At 41.6% G+C, this 22,866-nt stretch overlaps 1 protein-coding gene across 3 annotated transcripts; it reads left to right on the top strand.

Annotated features, from left to right (window-relative positions):
• Positions 1–308: 308 nt before the first annotated feature.
• On the top strand, positions 309–22,328 carry ZNF567 (zinc finger protein 567). Of its 3 annotated transcripts, none has more exons than XM_060185819.1 (5): positions 309–344; positions 8,472–8,545; positions 14,418–14,544; positions 14,821–14,907; positions 19,765–22,328. In XM_060185819.1, the coding sequence occupies exons 2-5, from the start codon at positions 8,537–8,539 to the stop codon at positions 21,474–21,476; spliced, it is 1,935 nt and encodes a 644-aa protein (XP_060041802.1). In that variant the 5' UTR covers positions 309–344; positions 8,472–8,536; the 3' UTR covers positions 21,477–22,328. The 3 variants fall into 3 exon arrangements, with proteins under 3 accessions (XP_060041802.1, XP_060041801.1, XP_060041803.1); XM_060185818.1 differs by lacking the exon at positions 309–344 and adding an exon at positions 351–495; XM_060185820.1 differs by lacking the exon at positions 309–344 and adding an exon at positions 581–637.
• The last annotated feature ends 538 nt before the right edge of the window (positions 22,329–22,866 follow it).

Genomic DNA, 22,866 nt, shown 5'->3' with positions numbered 1-22,866 from the left:
TCCGTGAGCCTAACCTGCGAACGGCTACCTCTCTACCTTAGAGAGGTATCAGGTTGACTATGTGTTGTGTGAATTGTGTGACCCTTCTCTGGCATCTAAATAAGTAAAGAATTATTGCTGTCCCCGACACTCCAGGTGAGTTCTTACTCCTATACCTTGCTCGCGACAGGAGTGGAAGAGGAGAAGCCGGAAATAAAGATCCCCTCCAAAGCGCCCAGGGGGTTCTGGGGGTTGTAGTTCAGGGCGGGGAAAGTCCAGCTGCGGGGGAAGCGCAGAGGCAGTTGGGAGTTGCGGCCCGCAGGGCGTAGGGTGCGCAGGCGCAGACGGCGGGCTAGGGGCTGGAGGTGAGGTTGGCAGGTCCTGCAGGCTCGGAGCAAGTGTGTGATGGCGGGACGGCAGTGCGGGAGGTGGGAACATGGGCCCCGCAAAGCGAGAAGCAAGAGGGGACCTGGGCTGAGGAAGCTCGGGAGGAAAGTGCCAGTCCGGCCATAGAGAGTAAGCAGGGGAGCGAGAACCTGGGCAGGGGAAGGAGCCTGGAGCCAGGGTGGGAAAATGCGGAGGAGGCAGAGACGGAGGCCGGGCTGCGCCCCGGGGAGCCCCCCGCGGCTGTGAGCAGCTCGGCACCCACAGGCTTTTGGTGTGTCTGTGTGTCCGTCCTTGTGTTCTGGGGGAGGGGGGGCAACTCGTGTGACGTTGCGTTTTAGAACTGATTGTCCCCCTTTTTCTTTTACTAGAGTCCTGCTCTGCTCTGGTTTATGGTGGTGCTGGGAATTGAACCTGGGACCGCAGAGCCTTGGGCATAAGAGTCGTTTTGCATAACCATCATGCTATCTGGCCGGCCCCTTTGTGTCTATTTCTTAAATTAGGAATTAATCTATTTCTGTTTGAGACTGTATTGAGAGGTGACAGTGAGGGGCTTGTGTGTAGAATTTTGCTACTTCGTGTCAAAGTGTGTGAAGGGCTCCTTCAGGTTGTGGCTGATGGGTGCTGGGGGTGATATAACTGAATATGAACAATTTCAAAAGTATGTTGTGTGCACCACCCACGATGACTATGAATGTGAGTCACTGCGTGACAAGAAGGAATGCTGGATAAAACTGGATATTGCATGCCTGTAGAAATTGATTTCATGACATTTAGGCAAACTTTTACATTTTTTTAATGGAGGAGAGAGGTAAATTAAAATAATTCCCAGGTAATAGGATCCTATATGAGAGACTCCATGGTGACTAATGACAAATATGTTGCCATTAGCAAGAATACTATTGAGATCACAAAAAAGAACTTTCACCCACAACTGTCATTCTCAGAATTCATGCTTGAATTTTTTTTCTTTCTGCTGAACGAATCAGTAGGTATTTTAGCAAGTTGTTCCACAATGAACCCACTGTTTATGCAACCATTTTCCCCCTTTTTCCCATGACTAACCTAATAGTCATTTGGAACCCTGTCACCGCACAGAAACACCACTGGCATCAGGGGAAGCTGGTAAATGCTGGAACAGTGCTATGGTGTTTTACTTTGTTCTCTTTATTTCTCTCGCCCTCTACCTGAAATGTAAAATAATTTAAAAATAGACCCATAAACAGTGAAATTGCATGTGTGAGGCCCTGACTAGGGGTGGAAGGATATGCATGGACTGGACTTAATTTTAATCTTAAACCCTACGGGCTTTAAGATGGCTTCTCTAATAGGGCCTGTGCCTGGCCATGCCCTGCTGACAGACAAAGTCCCCACCAACACATTACTTGGGAGTCCCACAGCACTAAGGCAGTCTTTGGTGCTATGGTGGCTCGCCCTATTTGAAATAAAATCAGTCTGAGGGTCCAGGTGATGGAGCAGCTGGTTGATCGCACATGTGACAATGCACAAGGACCCAGGTTCGAGCTGCTGCTTCCCACCTGCAGAGGGAAAGCTTTGCAAGTGGTGAAGCAGGGCTGCAGGTGTCTCTCTGTCTCTCTCCTCTATCACCCCATTCCCCTTGATTTCTGGCTGTCTCTATCCAATAAATAAATAATGATTAAAAAATTTGGGAGGTCGGGTGGTAGTACTGCGGGTTAAGCACAAGGATCCACGTTAAGGATCCCAGATCCCGGCTCAAGCCCCCAGCTCCCCCACCTGAAGGGAGGTCGCTTTGCAAGCAGTAAAACAAGTCTGCAGGTGTCTTATCTTTCCCCCTCTTCTCCCCTCCTCTCTCAATTTCCCTCTGTCCTATCCAACAGCAACAACAGCAATGACAACAATAATAATAACAACGTGGGTAACAACAAGGGCAACAAAATGGGGAAAAGGCCTCCAGGAGCAGTAGTGCAAGCACCGAGCCCAGCAATAGCCCTGGGGGCAAAAAATAAATAAATGAAAATAATAAAATTAATTTTAAAAAGTCTGCGAGCAGTCAAGTTGCACATTTGCAAGGCCCTATATATAAAAGAGTACATCATCAGTTTCTTCTCTGGTACCTCTACCTATTGTCTCTAGGTAGACAGTGGGATAGGGAGCTGAAAAGGTGAGATTAATACATTGGTACCACTATGATTTAGTGTAATTTATCTACTGTGAGAGATTTCTGCCATTGGAAATTTCCAGATACACTTCCCTTCTTATTGGCATGACCATTTCTCCAGCTGTCTCCTCACATTGATCACACAGTGCCCCCTACCCCCACCCCACCCCACATTGGTAGGTCTGAAATCTTCAGTCAATTCCTCGGACAAGGCTCAACTATCCCCAGCACACTCCATTCAGACTTAATATGAGAATTAGCCACTGTACTCCCGATGCCTTTCCAAATCCTGGCAATTTACCCATTTCTCCCCAGAATGCTCTCACTACCTTGGTTCTTAGTCTGAGAGTCCCTTGGTTGTTACAAAGAGGAAAATATAGCCACTTTTCTTCCCTCTAGAAAAAGATATTCTAAAACAGATTTATTCTCTTTTAAGAGACATTCCCTTGTCTTCAGTGTCTTGAAGTAGTTAAATAATAGTAGACCTTTGCAAGAAGTTGATTTATAAGACTTTATTTAAAAAATAAAGAACATTTAGAAGTTTGTTTCACTCACCATTTCTGAGCCAGAGTCTGAGGCAGAAAGATTTCCAAGGTTCCTTTTGAAAACATAGTGACAGTTACAAAACTCAGATATTGGCTAGGAAAAAAAAAAAAGTACATAGATTTCATTATATGTGTCAAAAAGCTATAGAAAGTGACTACTTGCTACCAAAAATATAAAAGAAGTGGCTATTAATTGCATGATATAAAATTTTAAAAATAAATAACAAAATAACTTATTTGGTGGGGCCAGGTGGTGGCGTATCTGGTTAAGTGCTCACATTACAGTGCGCAAGGATCCAGGTTTAAATCCCTGGTCCCCACTTACAGGGGGAAAGCTTCATGAGTGGTGGAGCAGGGCTGCAGATGTCTCTCTGACTCTCTCCCTTTCTGTCTCCCTCTCCCTTCTCAACTTCTCTCCGTCTCTATCCAATAATAAATAAAAGTATATTTTAAAAAAACTTATTTGGATAGTGTACTTGTGTGCAACCTAGATTTAAGCCCATTCCCCCACCACACTGAAGAAAACTTCAATGCTGTGGGCAATTTCTCTCTCTCTCCCTCCTCCCTGCCCTCTCTGCCTAAAAAAGTTAATGAAATGTTCCTAAGGAACTCAAAAAAATAAAACTTGATGAGCATGATCAAGTGTTCAAAATCCCTAACATTTCATGCAGTTCCATTAAAATGTCAGTACAATTTTTCCACTTTAAGTTCTTAGGAAATGAACGAGCAAAAAAATGTTTTTAATGCAGTTCAGGAGATTTAATCCAGGGTCTTGTGCACATTACCACTGAGCCACCTCTCTAGCCCATTTTCTTTTTTACTCTTATAAAACTTTATTTATTAGAGAGAGAGAAATTAAGGGGGGAGGGGAAGGGAGAGAGAGAGAGAGACACCTGTAGCACTGCTTCACAGCTCATGAAACATCCCCCCCTGCAGGTGGGGAACTTGCACACTGTAAAATGCGCCCTCAAACAGGTGCATCACTGCCCAGCTCCTAAGCAGCCCACTAACATTTTTTTATATTTATTATTATTTACCAGAGCATTGATTGGCTCTGGTTTATGGTGGTGCAGGGGATTGAAGCTGGGACTTCAAAGCCTCAGGAATGAGAGTCTGTCTGTATAACCATTATACTACCTACCCCTGCCTGCAACCCACAATTTTGTTTTTAAAATGAGTATGAGAACAAGACAGAGCAAAGCATCACTCCAAGTTGTTCTTGCTACTCCCATGTAACACCAGGGATTGAAGCCAGGGATTCAATTCAAAACAGATAGTCTGCTGCCAAGGCATCTACCAGACTCCAAACCAGAAATTCTGAAAGAAAAAACTAGGGTATTCCTAGCTAATGTTCAAATATGTTTTTTTTTTTTTGGTATTATTTTTATTTATTGGATAGAGACAGCCACAAGTCTAGAGAAAAGGGGGAGACAGAGAGGGAGCGAGACACTTGCAACATTGTTTCACCATTAGGAAAGCTTTCCCCCTGCAGGTGGGGACCAAGGGCTCCAACCCAACCCGCATCCTTGCACATTGTAATACATGCACTCAACCAGGTGCACCACCACCTGACCTCTCAAATATGTTTTAAAACTAATATTACAGAGTGACCTTGGAGGGCAAGGGTAGATAGCATAATAGTTATGCAAAGAGACTTTCATACCTGGGGCTCCAAAGTCTCAGGTACAATCTCCTGCACCACCATAAACTCTGGTAAAAAGAAAAAAAGAAAAAATAAGTGACCTTGGCAATTAAACATTGGTGGAACTAAAAGCTTATATCCATTAATAAATAGTAAGGCATATGAGAAAGATGGCAGCTTTGATAGTGAGCAAATGCATATTATTAAGTACTTGATGATTCAATTATTTATTTTATTTATTTATTTGCCTCCAGGGTTATTGCCAGGGTTTGGTGCCTGCACCACAAACCCACTGCTCCTGGAGGCCATTTTTTCCCTTTTGTTACCCTGGCTGTTTTATCATTGTTGTTATTGATGCTGTTGTTGTTGGATAGGACAGAGAAATGGAGAGAGGAGGGGAAGACAGGGAGAGAGAAAGATAAACACCTGCAGACCTGCTTCACCACCTGTGAAGCAACTCCCCTGCAGGTGGTGTAAGGAATCCTTACACTGGTCCTTGCACTTTGCGCCACTTGTACTTAATCCACTGTGCTACCGCCCGACCCCCTAATTATTTAATTTTATTATTTTTTTGGGGGGGATGCCAGGGATGGAATCCAGTGCCTTCTGGAAATTATGTACTCTACAACTGAGCTACATCCCCAATCCAGGAATCTTTTTTAAATGTATTTTTTCATGGGGTAACAAAGTCAGATGTGGAACTGTAAGTTATTTTAGGGGCTAGGGAGATAGGGTAATTGTTATGCATTTATTATAAAGACCTTCATGCCCAAGGCTCTGAGGTCCCTGGTTCACTATAAGCTAGAGCTGAACAGTGACCTGGGCTTCTCTGTTCCAGACTCTTGGAAACAGAGCTGGCAGTCAGCTGAGGTAAAGAACAAACACCTCATCACAGACCCCTGCAAGCGTCAACCTGGCTTTGACCTAGCACGTTATCATTGGGCCCTCCTCAATCGCTATCGAACAGGCCATGGCCGGTGCACCGCTATGTTCCATCGCTGGGGAGCCAGAGACGACCCGAATTGCCCCTGTGGCTACAGACTATGACCCACATAGTCAACGACTGCCACCTCTCCAGATTCAAAGGAGGTCTCGAAACTTTACATCAGGCTCAACCTGACGCTGTTGACTGGCTACGGAAGAAGGGCAAACGCTAGAAGAAGAAAAGTGACCTGGGAGGGAAAATAAATAAATAAAAACTAGAGGGATTGAATGCAGAGCCTTGAGTAAGCAAGGCAGGTGTTCTACCACTGAACCGTCTCCCAGGTCCCATTTTGACACTACCCATTAAACAGGTAAGAGTGGGCTGAGGAGACAGCATAATGGTTATGCAAAGACTTTTCATGCCTGCAGCAACAAAGTTCCCAAATTCTATCCCTGGCACCACCATAAGCCAGAGCTGAGCAGTGCTCCAGTAAGAAACAAATAAATACATATAAAATTAAATAAATAAGTATTTTAACCACCTAAGTAAGAGATAAGATAGCCATTCGATATGTAAGAGTTTGTGTCAGTAGTCTTCATCAGGGTGTTGGCTTCTTCTAGCGTTTGCCCTTCTTCCGTAGCCAGTCAACAGCGTCAGGTTGAGCCTGATGTAAAGTTTCGAGACCTCCTTTGAATCTGGAGAGGTGGCAGTCGTTGACTATGTGGGTCATAGTCTGTCTGTAGCCGCAGGGGCAGTTCGGGTCGTCTCTGGCTCCCCAGCGATGGAACATAGCGGCGCACCGGCCATGGCCTGTTCGATAGTGATTGAAGAGGGCCCAATGATAACGTGCTAGGTCAAAGCCGGGTTGACGCTTGCAGGGGTCTGTGATGAGGTGTTTGTTCTTTACCTCAGCTGACTGTTGGCTGACAAGTATTCTCATACTGCTTGTGACTGATAAAAGATAAAGCCCTACGAATCCAACCCCTCCCACATACAGGGAGGAAGCTTCATGAGTGGTGGAGCAGTGCTACAGGTGTCTCCCCTTCTCTCTGTTTCTCAGCTTCTTTTTTTTATTTTTATTTATTTATGAGAAAGATAGGAGGAGAGAGAAAGAACCAGACATCACTCTGGCACATGTGCTGCCGGGGATTGAACTCATGGACTTCATGCTTGAGAGTCCAAAGCTTTATCACTGCGCCACCTCCTGGACCACTCTCAACTTCTATTTAAAAAAAAAAAAAAAAAAGCTACTGGGGGCCAGGTGGTGGTGCACTTGGTTAAGTACATGTATTACCATGTGCAAGGAACCAGGTTCAAGCCCCCAGTCTCCACCTACAGAGGGTAAAGCTTCAAGAATGGTGGGAGTCAGGCAGTAGCACAGCAGGTTAAGCTCATGTGGCACCAAGCTAAAGGACCAGGGTAAGGATCCTGGTTCGAGCCCCCAGTTCCCCACCTGCAGGGTCACTTCACAGGTGGTGAAGCAGGTCTGCAGGTGTCTATCTTTCTCTCCCCCTCTCTGTCTTCCCCTCCTCTCTCCATTTCTTTCTGTCCTATCCAACAACAACAACATCAATAACAACAACAATAATAACTAGAACAACAAAACAACAAGGGCAACAAAAGGGAATAAATAAATAAATCGTTTTTTAATTTTAAAAATGTTTCATGAATGGTGAAACATTGCTGCCTCTCCTCAATTCTATCAAATAAAATAATGTTTTAACATTTTTTTTAAAAAAAGCTACTGGGAACGTGGAGTTGTGTAGGTACTGAACCTCAAAAAAAAGAAAGAAAAAAAGTAAAGCCCTAAAAGAGAGCAAGTTGGACGTTGTTAATAACTGAAGGCTGCTTAGGAGAGAAAAGGTGGTGCTAAAGTGTACAAAGACTTAACCTAAAATCTAAACTACTGCCTCAAAAGCCTGTATCTCTGACTTTAGGGGTTAAATAAACCATTTGTCTGGTTATTCCCCACCCTTTTATTATTTTTTTAAAGGTGTATTAATAAGGGAGTCGGGCTGTAGCGCAGCGGGTTAAGCGCAGGTGGCGCAAAGCACAAGGACCGGCATAAGGATCCCGGTTCGAGCCCCGGCTCCCCACCTGCAGGGGAGTCGCTTCACAGGCGGTGAAGCAGGTCTGCAGGTGTCTATCTTTCTCTACTCTTCTCTGTCTTCCCCTCCTATCTCCATTTCTCTCTGTCCTATCCAACAACGACAACAATAACAACTACAACAATAAAACAACAAGGGCAACAAAAGGGAATAAATAAATAAAATAAATATTAAAAAAAAAGATGTATTAATAAGAGGGAAAGAGAAAGAACCAGAGCATCACTCTGGCACATACAATGCTGGGGCTTAAACTCAGGAACTCATGCTTGAAAAGTCAATAGACATATCCACTGCATCACCACCCAGACCATCATTAATTCTTTCTTTTTAAAAAATATTTATTAATGAAAGAGAAAGGAGGGGGGCAGGAGTAGATAGCATAATGGTTATGCAAAGAGACTCTCATGCTTGAGGCTCCAAAGTCCCAGGTTCAGTCTCCCATACCACTATAAATCAGAGCTGAGTATTGCCCTGATTTAAAAAGAGAGACAGAAAGGAGAGAGAGGACCAGAAGTATCACTCTGGTGTATACAATATTGAGTATTAAGCTCAGGACCTCATGCTTGGGAGGCCAACACTTTTTATCCATATACTGTACCACCTCCCTCCTTTATGTGGAATGTGCAGGAAGGACAAGAGCCAAAGCAAGAGAAATAGAAGTAATGTTCATCGACTCTGCAGTCCTAAGAGAACTGTAAGGCATATGGTGTTAAGTAGCATTTTTGTCATCTTAGCTTTGCCTTCTTAGGAACCATTCCTATTATAAAGAGGAGCCAGAAGACAAGACTGGACATCTTAGAAGATCTCAAAACCATGGCTCAGGTGAGATGATAATTTCTCTTTTCTGAAATAGTCTTCGTTCAACAGTATCTGATCATTTGCCTGGCTGTTATGACATCCTCCTGTCTATCTTCCTCACCAGGTCAGTAGCCCTTTTGATTCTCCAAATTGGCCAGATAAGCTTTTTTTTTTTAACTTTAAAAAATTTATGTATTCCCTTTTGTTGCCCTTGTTGTTTTTTATTGTTGTAGTTATTATTGTTGTAGTTATTGATGTCATTGTTGTTGGATAGGACAGAGAGGAGGGGAAGACAGAGAGGGGGAGAGAAAGATAGACACCTGCAGACCTGCTTCACCACCTGTGAAGGGACTCCCCTGCTGGTGGGGAGACAGGGGCTTAAACTGGGATCCTTACACTGGTCCTTGCGCTTTGCGCCACATGTACTTAACCCACTGCGCTACCGCCCAACTCCCCAGATAAGGTTTTATTTTTTATTTTCCATGAGTTCACCATCTAACTTTTAGCCACCTCCACATATCAGGTGGGCATATCTTTTGAGCATCACCTTTCTCAGTCTTCTTCCAGAAGTGATATGGGGACAAAAAAAATGTATTTCCTGTATTTAACTGAAAATATATTGCTGTTAGTAAGTGGAAAGAAGTGCTGTCTTGGAACTTTGCAAATAAAGCTATGCTTGGCAGAAAGAACTAAATTCTGTCCTTTTTCTTCAGTTTTTATCCTGAAATGTCTGACCCTTTTTAAAAAAATATTTTCTATTTATGTTAAAGAGAAAGAGACACTACAACACTGCTCAGCTCTGACTTATGGTGGTGCTGAACCTGGGATCTCAGAGCATAAATATTACACTGTCTCCCCAACCCTCTGATCCTTCAGTTTTGCTCATAGGCACTAACAATTCCTAGCAGTGTGTTGTTTGCCACTAATACTTTGTCACTATATAACAATATTACAGATTTGTTTTTGTTTTGTTTTTTTCTAATTTTCAGATGCAAGAGAATTAAATACACAGGCTTACATCCCCCATACCAAACTAGTAGTATACCTCTAAAAACATTGCTTTTCTGTGTGTGGTGTTTTTTTTTTTTTTGTTTTTTACAATTCATCTTTGTATTTGGACCTTTTAAGTACTGCCATGCCCAGATTCCATAATGGTTCTTTTGTTTTTACAGTTTCCTTTTCCTACTTACAATCTACTGTTACTCTAATAATGCTCAAATAAATTTAATCCAAAACTTCTGTGTTAAGTGCCAAGACTACATCCATCCTTCAACTGGATACTATCACTATGTGCAAACTTCACAGGTATTTCAAGTACGACTTGTAATATCTCTTACCTATCCTGACCTTTCCTAGAGCTTTTGGTCACAGACCTTGGAATGAGGCTGTTATAGTACCTGAAGTTCTAAACTAAACAAGATGTGGCAAACCTATATCAGCATAACTCACTCCTGCCAGAATTGCAGAATCACACAAGCTGACCACCACCACCTCACCCCCTTCACCGGGTATAAAGCCTGCTGGTTTGTGAGAAGCTGTACCAGATCAGACTCCCCTGTCTACTGGTCCCAGTCTGGACCTCCTTGTCCACTGGCCTTTCCCAGGTTCAATAACCCTGCCTTGGCTCTCAAAGGAGAGAGGGGACACAAGGGGGTCCCCCCAAAATGAGTGTCTCTGCCTCTGCACACTAACTCCTGATTCTGTATCATTTTTGATTTAGGGGAAACACAATCAGTCTTTCACTATTATGATATTGGTTCTCAGTTTTAACTAGACTATGAGATTTAACAGGTTGAAAAGGCTTTGTGGCTTCCTCCCCCCCTATTTATAGGTGTTAAACTATATCAAGAGTTTTTCTTCCTCTATTCAATTTTCTGCATTATGTGAGTTTTCTGTTTACATGATAAATAACACTGACTGATTCAGAAGTGTTAAACCAATTTTTAGTTCTAAGGTAAACTATTTCATCTTAATATATTAAAATTTTATACACTGCTTGATACATGTGCTAACAATTTCATTCTTTTGTTGTAGTTCCTTTTCCTTTTTATTTTTTATAGGGTGTGTTTCTTTTTTAATTTTTTTATATTTTATTTATATTTATTTTCCCTTTTGTTGCCCTTGTTTTTTTATTGTTGTAGTTATTATTGTTGTTATTAATGTCATTATTGGATAGGACAGAGAGAAATGGAGAGAGGAGGGAAAGACAGAGGGGGGGGGAGAGAAAGATAGACACCTGGGTAGGGGGGAGAATACAGGTCCTTCAGAGGACCTAGTGGGGGTTGTATTGTTATATGGAAAACTGAGAAATGTTATGCATGTACAAACTACTGTTGAATGTAAAACATTAATTCCCCAATAAAGAAATTAAAAAAAAAAAGACAGACACCTGCAGAACTGCTTCACTGCCTGTAAAGCGACTCCCCTGCAAGTGAGGAGCCAGGGGCTCAAACCAGGATCCTTATACCGGTCCTTGTGCTTCGCACCATGTGCGCTTAACCTGCTGCGCTACTGCCCGAACTCCCTGTAGTTCATTTTTCTTCACTTAGTCTTCAAGTCTATATAACTCCACCACCCCTAGAAAATGCTTTTTTTCCCCTTTGTTTTATTTTTAACTTAAAAAAATTATTATACTAATCAGAAGAGAGAGGGAAAGAAAACCAAAGCATCATTCTGGTGTATGCATTGGCAAGGATTAACTCAGAAATTCATGTGTGAGGATTCCAACACTTTATCCACTGCTCCACTTCCCAGATCACTTAAAAAAAAAAAAAAAAAAAAAAAGAGGGAGTGCTGGGGAGATAGCATAATGGTTATAGGAAGAGACCTTCATACCTGAAGCACCTAAATCCTAGGTTCAATCCCCAGTACCACCAGAAGCCAGGGATCCACCCAAACCATACTTTGGTCGGTCTCTATCTCTATATCTATCTCTGTCTTTATCTCGCATAAATAAATTTTAAAAAGAAACATTTCAAATCCCTTCCCTATATGCCTCGCTCTGGGAAAAAAAAAAAAATGAGAGAGATGGAAAGACCACAGAACTACTATACTGCTGTGAATTCCCCTTTGCATAGTGATCCCATGTTGTGCTAGGGGCTGGTGTTGGAGATGGGAAGGAGGCTCAAATTCAGACCTTACACATGGCAAAGCATGTATTCTACTAGGTGAGCTATCCCCAGTCCTCTGTCTATAGTTTTTATTCTACTGAAAATATATTCTAATATTGCTTCTGATTGCTTTATCTACCCATTGTGTTTTTTTAATATTTTATTTATTTATTTATGTAGAGACAGAAAAAATTGAGAGCTGAGTGGAAAGATAGAAAGGGAGAGAGACTGACACCTCCAGCGCTGCTTCACCACTTGTGAAGATAGGACTTGAACTTGAGTCCTTATGCATTGGAGCACATACTCTCAACCAGCTGTACCACCATACCCCCATTTGTTAAGGTACAACATAGATGTATATAAGATACACTCTAAAGGGTGGAGTGGGGTGGGTGGTAGCACAGTGGGTTAAGTACACATGGTGTGAAGCTCAAGGACTGACCTAAGGATCCCGGTTTGAGTCCCTGGCTCCCCACCTGCAGGGGGGTCACTTCACAAGCAGTGAAGCAGGTCTTCAAGTTTCTATCTTTCTCTCATCCTCTCTGTCTTCCCCTCCTCTCTCGATTTCTCTCTGTCCTATCCAACAACGACGACAGCAATAGCAACAATAATAATGACAATAACAATAAAAAAACAAGGGCAACAAAAAGGGAAAAAATAGCCTCCAGGGGCAGTAGATTCAGCAGGCACCGAGCCCCAGCAATAACCCTGGAGGCAGAAAAATATATATATATATACAGATATAGATATACAATCTGAAAGTGACCCCATACACAGAAGTCAGGGAAACACCAAAGAAAAAGACAGGCTACTCAAGATTGCTAGGTAGGAATTATGAACAGGAGCATGTACTTAAAAGACATCATCTGTCAGGCTCAGGCAAAAACTAATAAAGTCAAGGGCCCTTTGGAATATACCTGAAATAGCCCTACTAGCTATTTCTAAAACAGAGACCCCAAATCTTTATCTGCAATATTCCAGCCTTTAGGTTCATGATTAGTCAACAATTTGTATGGCTTTATATGTTAACTCTTTTTTCAGCCACCAGGTTCCAGATGCTACCATGATGCCAACCGGACTTCCCTGGGCAGATGACCCTACCAATGTGTCCTGGAGCCCCTCTTCCCTAGAGCTCTGCCCCACTAGGGAAAGAGAGAGACAGGCTGGGAGTGTGGATCGACCTGTCAACACCCATGTTCAGCAGGGAAGCAATTACAGAAGCCAGACCTTCCACCTTCTGCATCCCACAATGACCTTGGGTCCATACTCCCAGAGGGTTAAAGAATAGGAAAACTGTGGTCCATGAGGTGGCACAGTGGCTAAGGCACTAGACTCTCAAGCATGAGGTCCTGAGTTCAATCCCCAGCAGTACATGTACCAGAGTGATGTCTGGTTCTTTCTCTATTTCTCCTATCTTTCTCATTAGTAAATAAATTAAATTTAAAAAAAAAAATAGGAAAACTGTCAAGGAGGGGATGGGATATGGAGTTCTGGTGGTGGGAATTGTACCCCTTTTATCCTATGGTCTTGTCAATGTTTCCATTTTATAAATAAAAGTTAAAAAAAAGAATAGGAAAGCTATCGGGGTGGGATGGGATATGGAGTTCTGGTGGTGGGAACTGTGTGGAGTTGTATCCCTCTTATCCTAGGGTTTTGTCAGTGTTTCCTTTTTATAAATAAATTTTAAAAAAAAAAAGACATCATCTAAGGGGCCGGGTAGTGGTGCACCTAGTTAAGTGCGCATATTACAATGTGCAAGGACCCGAGTTCAAACCCCCAGCCCCCACCTGCAGGGGGAAAGCTTTGCAAGTGGTGAAGCAGGGCTACAGGTGTCTATCTCTCCCATCCCTCTCAATTTCTCTGTCTCTACCCAAGAAATTAATAAACATTTTAAAAGAATTTTAAAAATAAAAAAGATATCTATACTTTTGTCCCTGTGTGATTTAATAAGGATGATATTAGACTCAATAATTCTTTGCTTCACTGCTTGTGAAGCTTGCCACCTTCAGAAGGAGTCTGGGGGCTTGAACCTGGATCCTTGTGCACTGTGATGTGTGCACTCAACCAGGAACACCACCACCCAGCCCCTAAGGCTGTAACATCTTGTGAACAGGAACAGTGTTTTGTATATTCTGGCACCACAGTGAACTAGTATAGTTTGGGAACACAATGTGACTCAACAGTAAATATTTTTAGGATAAGTTACTAAATATACTTAATGTCAGGTAATTTTTACCTTGTTTTGCTTTATATTGTTAAGATCTATTTATCAGTGAGAGAGACAGAGAGGGAGAGAGATAACTGAAGACCTGTTTCACCGCTCATGAAGCATCCCCGCTACAGATGCTCAAACCCACATCCTTGTGCAGGTCCTTGCACATAGTACTTACTATGTGAGCTTAACCTGGTGTGCCGCTATCTGGCTCCCCTGATTTTTGTTTTCTTTATAATGTAAGTTATAAAACAAGAAGAATGGCGAGCTTTCTTTGTAAGTTTTTATATGAATACCACAATGGAACAGGATCAGATCCCTAGAGCTGGCAAGATAGCCTATCTGTAGTGTGCCTATTTTGTCTTGTGCATGACCCAGGTTCAAACCCAGCCCACATCACATTGAAAGAAACTTTAGTGCTGCAATGTATTTACCTCTGTGGCTATCTCTGTCTCTGTGTGAAAAAGTCAGTCCAGAGAAGGGAAACCCCAACAATGACAAAAATCAGTAGCAGCAACTGAATGAATCCCTAGTAGCTAGTCATCTTGTTCTGATTAGTTTCCATTCATTACAGGGTTCTGTGTCCTTCAAAGATGTGACTGTGGACTTCACTCAGGAGGAGTGGCAGTACCTAGATCCTGCTCAAAAGACTCTATATATGGATGTGATGTTGGAAAATTACTGCCACCTCGTTTCTGTAGGTAAGAAAAAAATATTTGAAGCTTTTAGTAGCATGCATTTCCTTTCAGAGTCTCTCAAGTATGTATGATCTTGAGTCTAAGGACTAAGAGAGGTTCTATTTTGGGTAATAGAAAGGCTAATTGTGTCTTTATTTTCTCAGTGCAAAATCATTACCTTTATTAGTAACCATAAGGTTACACAAAGGAGTATCTTAATGTGTAGTACTGACAATGACCTTACCTATTTTTCAAATATATTGAAGCCCAAGCAACTTAATCCAAATCTTCCCTTATCAGGGTGTCACGTGACTAAACCTGATGTAATCCTCAAACTAGAACGAGGAGAAGAGCCATGGACATCACTTACAGGTCATACCTATTTAGGTGAGTTTCAGGTGTTCATGTAGATGAAATTCAATGAAGTGGTTACATGGTTGGTGGCACTTTTGAAATATATGGGTTTTTTTTTTTAATGGCTTTTGATCTTTTTTTTAAATAAAAGATCTAACAAGAGGGAGAAAAATAGCATCAGGGAGTTGAGCGGGAACATAGTAGGTTAAGTGCACGTGGCGCAAAGCACAAGGACCGGTAAGGTTCCCAGTTCGAGTCCCCGGCTCCCCAGGGACTCTACAGGGGAGTCACTTTACAGGCGGTAAAGCAAGTCTGCAGGTGTCTGTCTTTCTCTCCCCCTCTCTGTCTTCCCCTCCTCTCTCCATTTCTCTCTGTCCTACCCAGCAAGAACAACATCAGTGGCAACAATAATAACTACAACAATAAAACAAGGGCAACAAAAGGGAAAGTAAATAAATATTTTTAAAAAAGAAAAAAAATAGCATCAGTCTAGCATATACATTCCCAGAGAATAAACTCAGAAGTGTCATGCTTACAAGTCCTGTGCTCTACTACTAAACAACCTCCCTAGCTGCTAAACCTTTATAATCATGATTTATTTTGTTATTAAGACAGACCAGAGAACTGGTCTGGCATATGCATAACCCAGGACTGAACAGGGCTTCACGTAGCTTTGTGCTCTACTCATTGAGTCAGACCCCCTGGCCCCAGGGCTCCTATTTTTTGAAATAACCATATTGTATGCTAAACATACTCAAATATCACACACTCTGACTCATATTCGTTCCTGATTTAACAGATGTTATCAAAGAGAGTTACTATTTCACCTCTCCCCCCTCCTTTTCTTCCTACCAGAGCATTGCTCAGTAAGCAATGGCTTATGGTAGTTCTGGTGATTGAACCTAGTACTCTTGTTTGTTTGTTTGTTTTGGTTTGGTTTTTAATTTGTGGGTAGAGACAGAGAAATTGAGAGGGAAGGATAGATAGGAAGGAAGAGAGAAAGATACCTGTAGCACTGCTTCACCACTCATGAAACTTCCCCCCTACACATGAGGACCTAGGGCTTGAACACAGGTCCTATTTCCTTATGTCCTATGTGCTTATGTGCACCACCACCTAGCCATCCAGTACTATTCCTATCATACTTCGATCAACATGTACTGTAAGTGGTCCTGGAGGTAGCACAATGGATCAACCACTAAACTTGAAAGATTGAGGTTTTGAGTTCAGCACCACCTGTGCCAGAGTGATGCTTTCTTTTTTTTTTTTTTTTTTTTTTCCTCTTCCAGGGTTATTGCTGGGCTCGGTGCCTGCACCATGAATCCACCGCTCCTGGAGGCCATTTTTTTCCCCCTTTTGTTGCCCTTGTTGTAGCTTCGTTGTGGTTATTATTATTGCCCTTGTTGACGCAATTCGTTGTTGGATAGGACAGAGAGAAGTGGAGAGAGGAGGGGAAGACAGAGAAGGGGAGAGAAAGACAGACACCTGCAGACCTGCTTCACCGCCTGTGAAGCGACTCCCCTGCAGGTGGGGAGCCGGGGGCTCGAACCGGGATCCTTACGCCGGTTCCTGCGCTTTGCACCACATGCGCTTAACCCACTGCGCCACCGCCCGACCCCCTGATGCTCTCTTTCTTCCTGCTCTCTTTCTCATAAATACTTAAGTATACTGTAAGTTTTCGTTTCTTTTTTCATTTTATTGGATAGGACAAAGAAACATTGAGAGAGGAGGGGAAATAGAGAAGGAGAGAGACACAGAAACCTGCAGACCTGCCTCACCACTTATGAAGCGGGCCCCCCTGTAGGTGGGGAATTGGGGGCTTAAACCGTGACCCCTACATGGGTGCTTGTGCTTTGTACTATGTGCGCTTAGCCCAGTGCGCTACAGCCTAGTCCCCTAAGTTTTCTTTTAGGTCTTTTTTTTTTTTTTTTTTTTTTGCCTCCAGGGTTATTGCTGGGGCTGCACTATGAATCCACTGCTCCTAGAGGCTATTTTTCTCCCCTTTTGTTGCCCTTGTTGTAGCCTTGTTGTGGTTATTATTGTTGTTGTTGATGCTGTTCATTGTTGGATAGGACAGAGAGAAATAGAAAGAGGAGGGCAAGACAGAGATGGGGAGAGAAAGATAGACAACTGCAGACCTGCTTCACCACCTGTGAAGCGACCTGCCTATAGGTGGGGAGCCGGGGCTCAAAGTGGGATCCTTAACTCTGGTCCTTGTGCTTTGCGCCATGTGTGCTTTACCTACTTCACTACCGCCCAACACCCAGGTCTTCTTTTTAATATAACTTGAGAGAGAAGGGAAAACGACTGCAGCACTGCAGGTGGGGGAGCAGGGGGCTTGAACTGGGATCCTTAAGTTGGTCCTTGTGCTTTGCATCATGTGCGCTTAACCCCTTAACCCAGTATGCTACCGTCCCACCCCCAGAATAGCATTCTTTCTTTCTTTTTTTAAAATTATCTTTGTTTGATAGATACAGCCAGAAATCAAGAGGGAAGGGGGTGATAGAGAGGGAGAGAAGCAGAGACACCTGCAACACTACTTTGCTTGCAAAACTTTCTCCCTGCAGGTGGGGACCAGGGACTTGAATCCAGGTCCTTGTGCACTGTAATATGTGTGCTCAATCTGGTGCACCACCTGGCCCCAATGAATAGCATTTTCTTGAAGATTATCTACTATAGAAATAATATTAGAAAGCCAGATGATAGAAGGAGGAAGATGAGGAGGACAACAACAACTAGAAGAGAAAAAGGAAGGAAAGAAGGAAGGAAGGAAGGAAGGAAGGAAGGAAGGAAGGAAGGAAGGAGGGAAGAAGAAAGGGAGGGAGGGAGGAAGGGAAGAAAAAAGGGAGGGAGGGAGGGAGGGAGGGAGGAAGGAAGATATTAAGCCTGGAAGTTGGATAAACAGCTCACCAGATAGAGGAGGGCACCTGCACATGGCCCAAGTTTGAACCCTAGCACCACATGGAGAGTGCTATGTTTGTGTCTTTCTGTCTGAATGAATGAAAAAAGTCATTCAATGAACCTATACGTACACAATACCCTGGTGTGTGTGTGTGTGTGGATGTGTGTGTGTGTGTGTGTGTGTGTGTACATGGCCATTTTGTGCATCCCAGGTTTAAGTCCCCAGCATACCATATCGGAGTATTATGGCACTGGGGGGAAGCTTAGGTGTTGTGTTATTTCTCCCCTCTCCTTGTCTCTCTCTCTCTCTCTTGAAAAAGACATCCAAGAGCAGTGAAGTATCAGTAACAAGTTGTCAATAGGCTTTGACTTGTGTCCTCCAAAAGTAATCCTTCTTCTAATATTTTATCTGAACAGCATTTCCTATTAATCTTTCTTGTTCGTCCTACTTAAAATTCAGCATCCTTTTTAAAAAAATATTTATTAATTTATCAATGAGACAGGAGAGAAAAAGAACCAAAGTATCACTCTAGCGCATGTGATGTTGTGGCTCAGTCTTGGGACCTCATGTTTTAGAGTCCAACACTTTATCTATTGTACCACCTCCTGGGCCAATTAATAACCTTGATACTTATTTTATTGTCTCTGAATCCACCTGACCTAGCATGAGCACCTCTTCTATTATTTTGTCTTCTCATTGACTGTTATAACATTCATTTCAATTTCTCTTTCTTTTTTTTTCTAAATGTTATTCTTTTTTTATTACTCCCTTTTGTTGCCATTGTTTTATTGTTGTTGATGTCATTCTTAGATAGGACAGAGATAAATGGAGGGAGATGGGGAAGACAGAGAGGATAAGAGAAAGATGGACACCTACAGACCTGCTTTACTGCTTGTGAAGCAACTCCCCTGCAGGTGGGTAGCCAGGGGCTCGAGTCAGGATCTTTAAGCTGGTCCTTGAGCTTTGCGCCACCTGCACTTAACCCGCTGCGCTACTGCCCAACTCCATAAATTCCCTTATGAAATTTGCAAAGCATAAAAGATACTAGTGGGACTGGGTAGTGATACACCTGGTTGAGCGCACATGTTACAGTGTGCAAGGACCCAGGTTCGAGCCCCTGGTCCCCACCTGCAGGGGGAAAACTTCCTGAGTGGTGAAGCAGGGCTGCAGGTGTCTCTCTGTCTATCACCCTCTACCCTCTCAATTTCTGGCTGTCTCTATACAATAAATAAATAAATAAAGATAATTTTTAAAAAGATACTAGTGTTGGGGGTTGAACTGTTAATGGAAAAATGGGAAATGTTATACATGTATAAACTATTGTATTTTACTGTCAACTGTAAACCATTAATTCCCCAATAAAAAAATTTTTTAAAGGCAGAGGTAGATAGCATAATGGTTATGCAAATAGACTCTTGTGCCTGAGGCTCCAAAGTTCCAGATTCAATCCCCTGTACCACCATAAGCCAGAGCTTAGCAGTGGTCTGATTAAAAAAATATTAGTGTTGGGGGCTGGGCAGTGGCACACCTGATTAAGTTCAATTAGTACTATGCACAAGGACCTAGGTTGAGCCCCTGCTCCTCACTTGCAATGAGGACACTTCATGAGCAGAAACTTAGGCCTGCAGGTATCTTTCTCTCTCCCTCTATATATCGCCTCCCCTTTCAATTTCTCTCTGTCCTATCAAACAAAATATATATTTAATAAAAGGGGAAAAATGGGCACCAGGAGTGTTGGATTTATAGTACCGGCACCAGCCCCCAGCAATAACCCTAGAGGCAGTAAGTAAAGATATTAGTGACCACTACTTACATTTTGTTTTCCACAAAGGAACAGAGCCATTCTTTAGATTCTCTAGATGTCTTTGTACATTCAGGATATAAGGTGTCATAGGTCTTTCTGACCTCATCTGGTAGACCCTAATACAATTCCTTTTCCATAGAAAATGTGTGTATATTCACAAATTGTTTTTTTTTTTTTTTACTAGAAAACTGGAAAGCTGGTGACTTTTTAATGAAATTCAAGGAACACCATGATAAGTATTCTAGTTCAATTGTATGTATTAACCACAGAAAACTGATTAAGGAGAACTGTCATTTATATGAAAAGACGCTTACTTTGGGGAAAACTGTTAGTTCAAAAAATGCCCCTATTGAATATAACACTCATGGAAATATTTTTAAAAATGTTTCAGAATTAATTATTAATAATTTGAATCCTGCAAGAAAAAGACTTAGTGAGTATAATGAATATGAGCTACCACTCCTTAGTACTAAGCCAGAGACAGTTCACCCTGGAGTCAAATGCCATAATCAACATGGCAGGGCTCTCAGTCATAATGATATGCTTATCCAGTGTCATACGATGGAAACTCCAACACAGTCATTTGAATATAATGACAGTGATAAATATGTCCTTAAACATGGAGACTCAATTATATATAATAAAGCATACAACTGGGAAAATCCATCTGAATGTAATAAAAGAAGACCAACCAACACTGAAAAAAATCATACATGCACTGAATGTGGGAAGTCCTTCTGTAGGAAATCAGTATTGATTCTGCACCAGGGAATTCACACAGAGGAAAAACCCTATCAATGCCATCAATGTGGAAATGCCTTTAGAAGGAAGTCATATCTCATTGATCATCAAAGAATGCACACAGGAGAGAAACCCTTTGTTTGTAATGAATGTGGTAAGTCCTTCCGCCTCAAGACAGCCCTCACTGATCATCAAAGAACGCATACAGGGGAGAAATCATATGAATGTCCACAATGTAAAAATGCCTTTAGACTGAAGTCACACCTCATTCGTCATCAAAGAACTCATACAGGAGAAAAACCATATGAGTGTAAAGACTGCGGGAAGTCCTTTTGCCAAAAGACAACACTCTCCCTCCATCAGAGAATTCATACAGGAGAGAAGCCCTATATTTGTAAAGAATGTGGGAAGTCCTTCCATCAGAAGGCAAACCTTACTGTACATCAAAGAACTCATACAGGGGAGAAGCCCTATTTTTGTAATGAATGTGGAAAATCTTTCTCCCAGAAAACAACACTGGCTCTTCATGAGAAAACTCATAATGAAGAGAAACCTTATATTTGTAATGAATGTGGTAAGTCCTTTCGCCAGAAGACAACCCTGGTTGCACATCAGAGAACGCATACAGGGGAAAAATCCTATGAATGTCCCCACTGTGGGAAGACCTTTAGAATGAAATCATACCTCATTGATCATCACAGAACTCACACAGGAGAGAAACCTTATGAATGTAATGAGTGTGGAAAATCCTTCAGTCAGAAGAGAAATCTCAACTTACACCAGAGAATACACACAGGGGAGAAACCCTATATTTGTAATGAATGTGGTAAGTCTTTTCGTCAGAAAGCAACCCTCACTGTACATCAGAAAATACATACAGGACAGAAATCCTATGAATGTCCTCAGTGTGACAAAGCCTTTAGCAGGAAATCATACCTCATTCACCATCAAAGAACACATACAGGAGAGAAACCATATAAGTGTAATGAATGTGGGAAGTGCTTTCGTCATAAGCCAAATCTCATCGTACATCAGAGAACTCACACAGGAGAGAAACCCTATATTTGTAGTGAGTGTGGAAAGTCCTTCAGTTATAAGAGAAGTCTCATTGTCCATCAGAGAACTCACAAGGGAGAAAACATGGTAAAGCAATGAGTGATGCAACTTGTTTTTGAAGAATGTGTTCATGTTAATGTAACTTTTACTTTTTTAAAACAAACATATTTAAACCTGTTACAGGGTAATTATTATTTCAAATGTAATATCAGGCATTAATTTAAACTAATACACCATAGAACAGCTGCTCAGTATCATATAAATTAGGTGTATTTGTTATTCAATTCAGCAGTGAAGTGTTTTTTTTTTAACTTAATGGGGGGAGTTGAAGGTTTACAAGACAGTTGTTGATACATACTTGTTTAATTTTACAAGTACTCCTACATGCTCAGTTTATTTGTAACAGAAGAACAGATTAAAGATAGAAAATTACTGTTGACTATAAAACATTAATCCCCAATAAAGAAATTAAAAAAAAAAAATGGATATAAAAAATCATCTACACAAGGAAAGAAAACATGAACTATATTTTTCACTGGCCTATGGATTAAGAGATACTTGTTACTTCCCCTAAACATTACCACTTCCCTGGTTTATAATGAAATAGTTTTTAACATGTTCTCATACACCATGAATCATTTTCTTTTATTTCACTCATTTTCAAGATTCATAACTTATTCCATGTGTCACTAATGTAGTCATTTTCATTCTCTATACTATACAATTTTTAAGAATACACCACGATTGGGGTGGGGAGACAGCACAATGCTTATGCAACAGACTTTTATGCCTGAAGTTCAAGGTCCCAGGTTCAATCCCCAGCACCACCTGAACAGCACTCTGGTGTGTCTTCTTTCATTAAAAAAAAAAACAAAAAACTACTGTTAGCCTATTGATGAATGTTTGTATTTTTGTAATTTTGTAGCATAATAAAATATTGATATATTTTGTAATCTTTCTCCTTCCCTGTTTTTCTGTTGATTATGTACTAAAACTGAATTGACTCAGGTTTTTTTTTTCAATCTATAATATTCTCAAACATCTCTCAGACCTTTCCAACAGAGACAGATTATTAGCTTTGCAAACTAACAGCTCTGATTGTAATCACTGTTGTGAAAGGTCTTTATAGGATTCCTAATAAATAGAAAACCCATATCATATCATGAAAAGTTGTTAGTCATTGAATAAATGTTGTGAAACTGGAAAAATTCATATTGCTGGGAAATCTATATGATATTTTTAAGCAGATACTCACTTTCAGAGACTTATTTTACAATTTGCTCAAATTATATTACATTTTACATTTAAAAAGACATGGTGAGGAAAATTTCAAGTCACAGTAGACAGAACAATGAAAAAATACATGAATAAGCTTATATATGGCTTATAGTGGAGCAGGGAAGATAGCATAGTGGTTAATCTAAAAGATTTCTACACCTGAGTCTCTGAAGTCATAGGTTTAATTCCCACATCATAATCCAGATTTGTG

Source organism: Erinaceus europaeus, chromosome 2 (assembly GCF_950295315.1).
Source record: "Erinaceus europaeus chromosome 2, mEriEur2.1, whole genome shotgun sequence".
Taxonomy (NCBI): domain Eukaryota; kingdom Metazoa; phylum Chordata; class Mammalia; order Eulipotyphla; family Erinaceidae; genus Erinaceus; species Erinaceus europaeus.
Note: the sequence above shows the minus strand (reverse complement) of the source record. Positions and strands in the feature narration are given on the sequence as shown.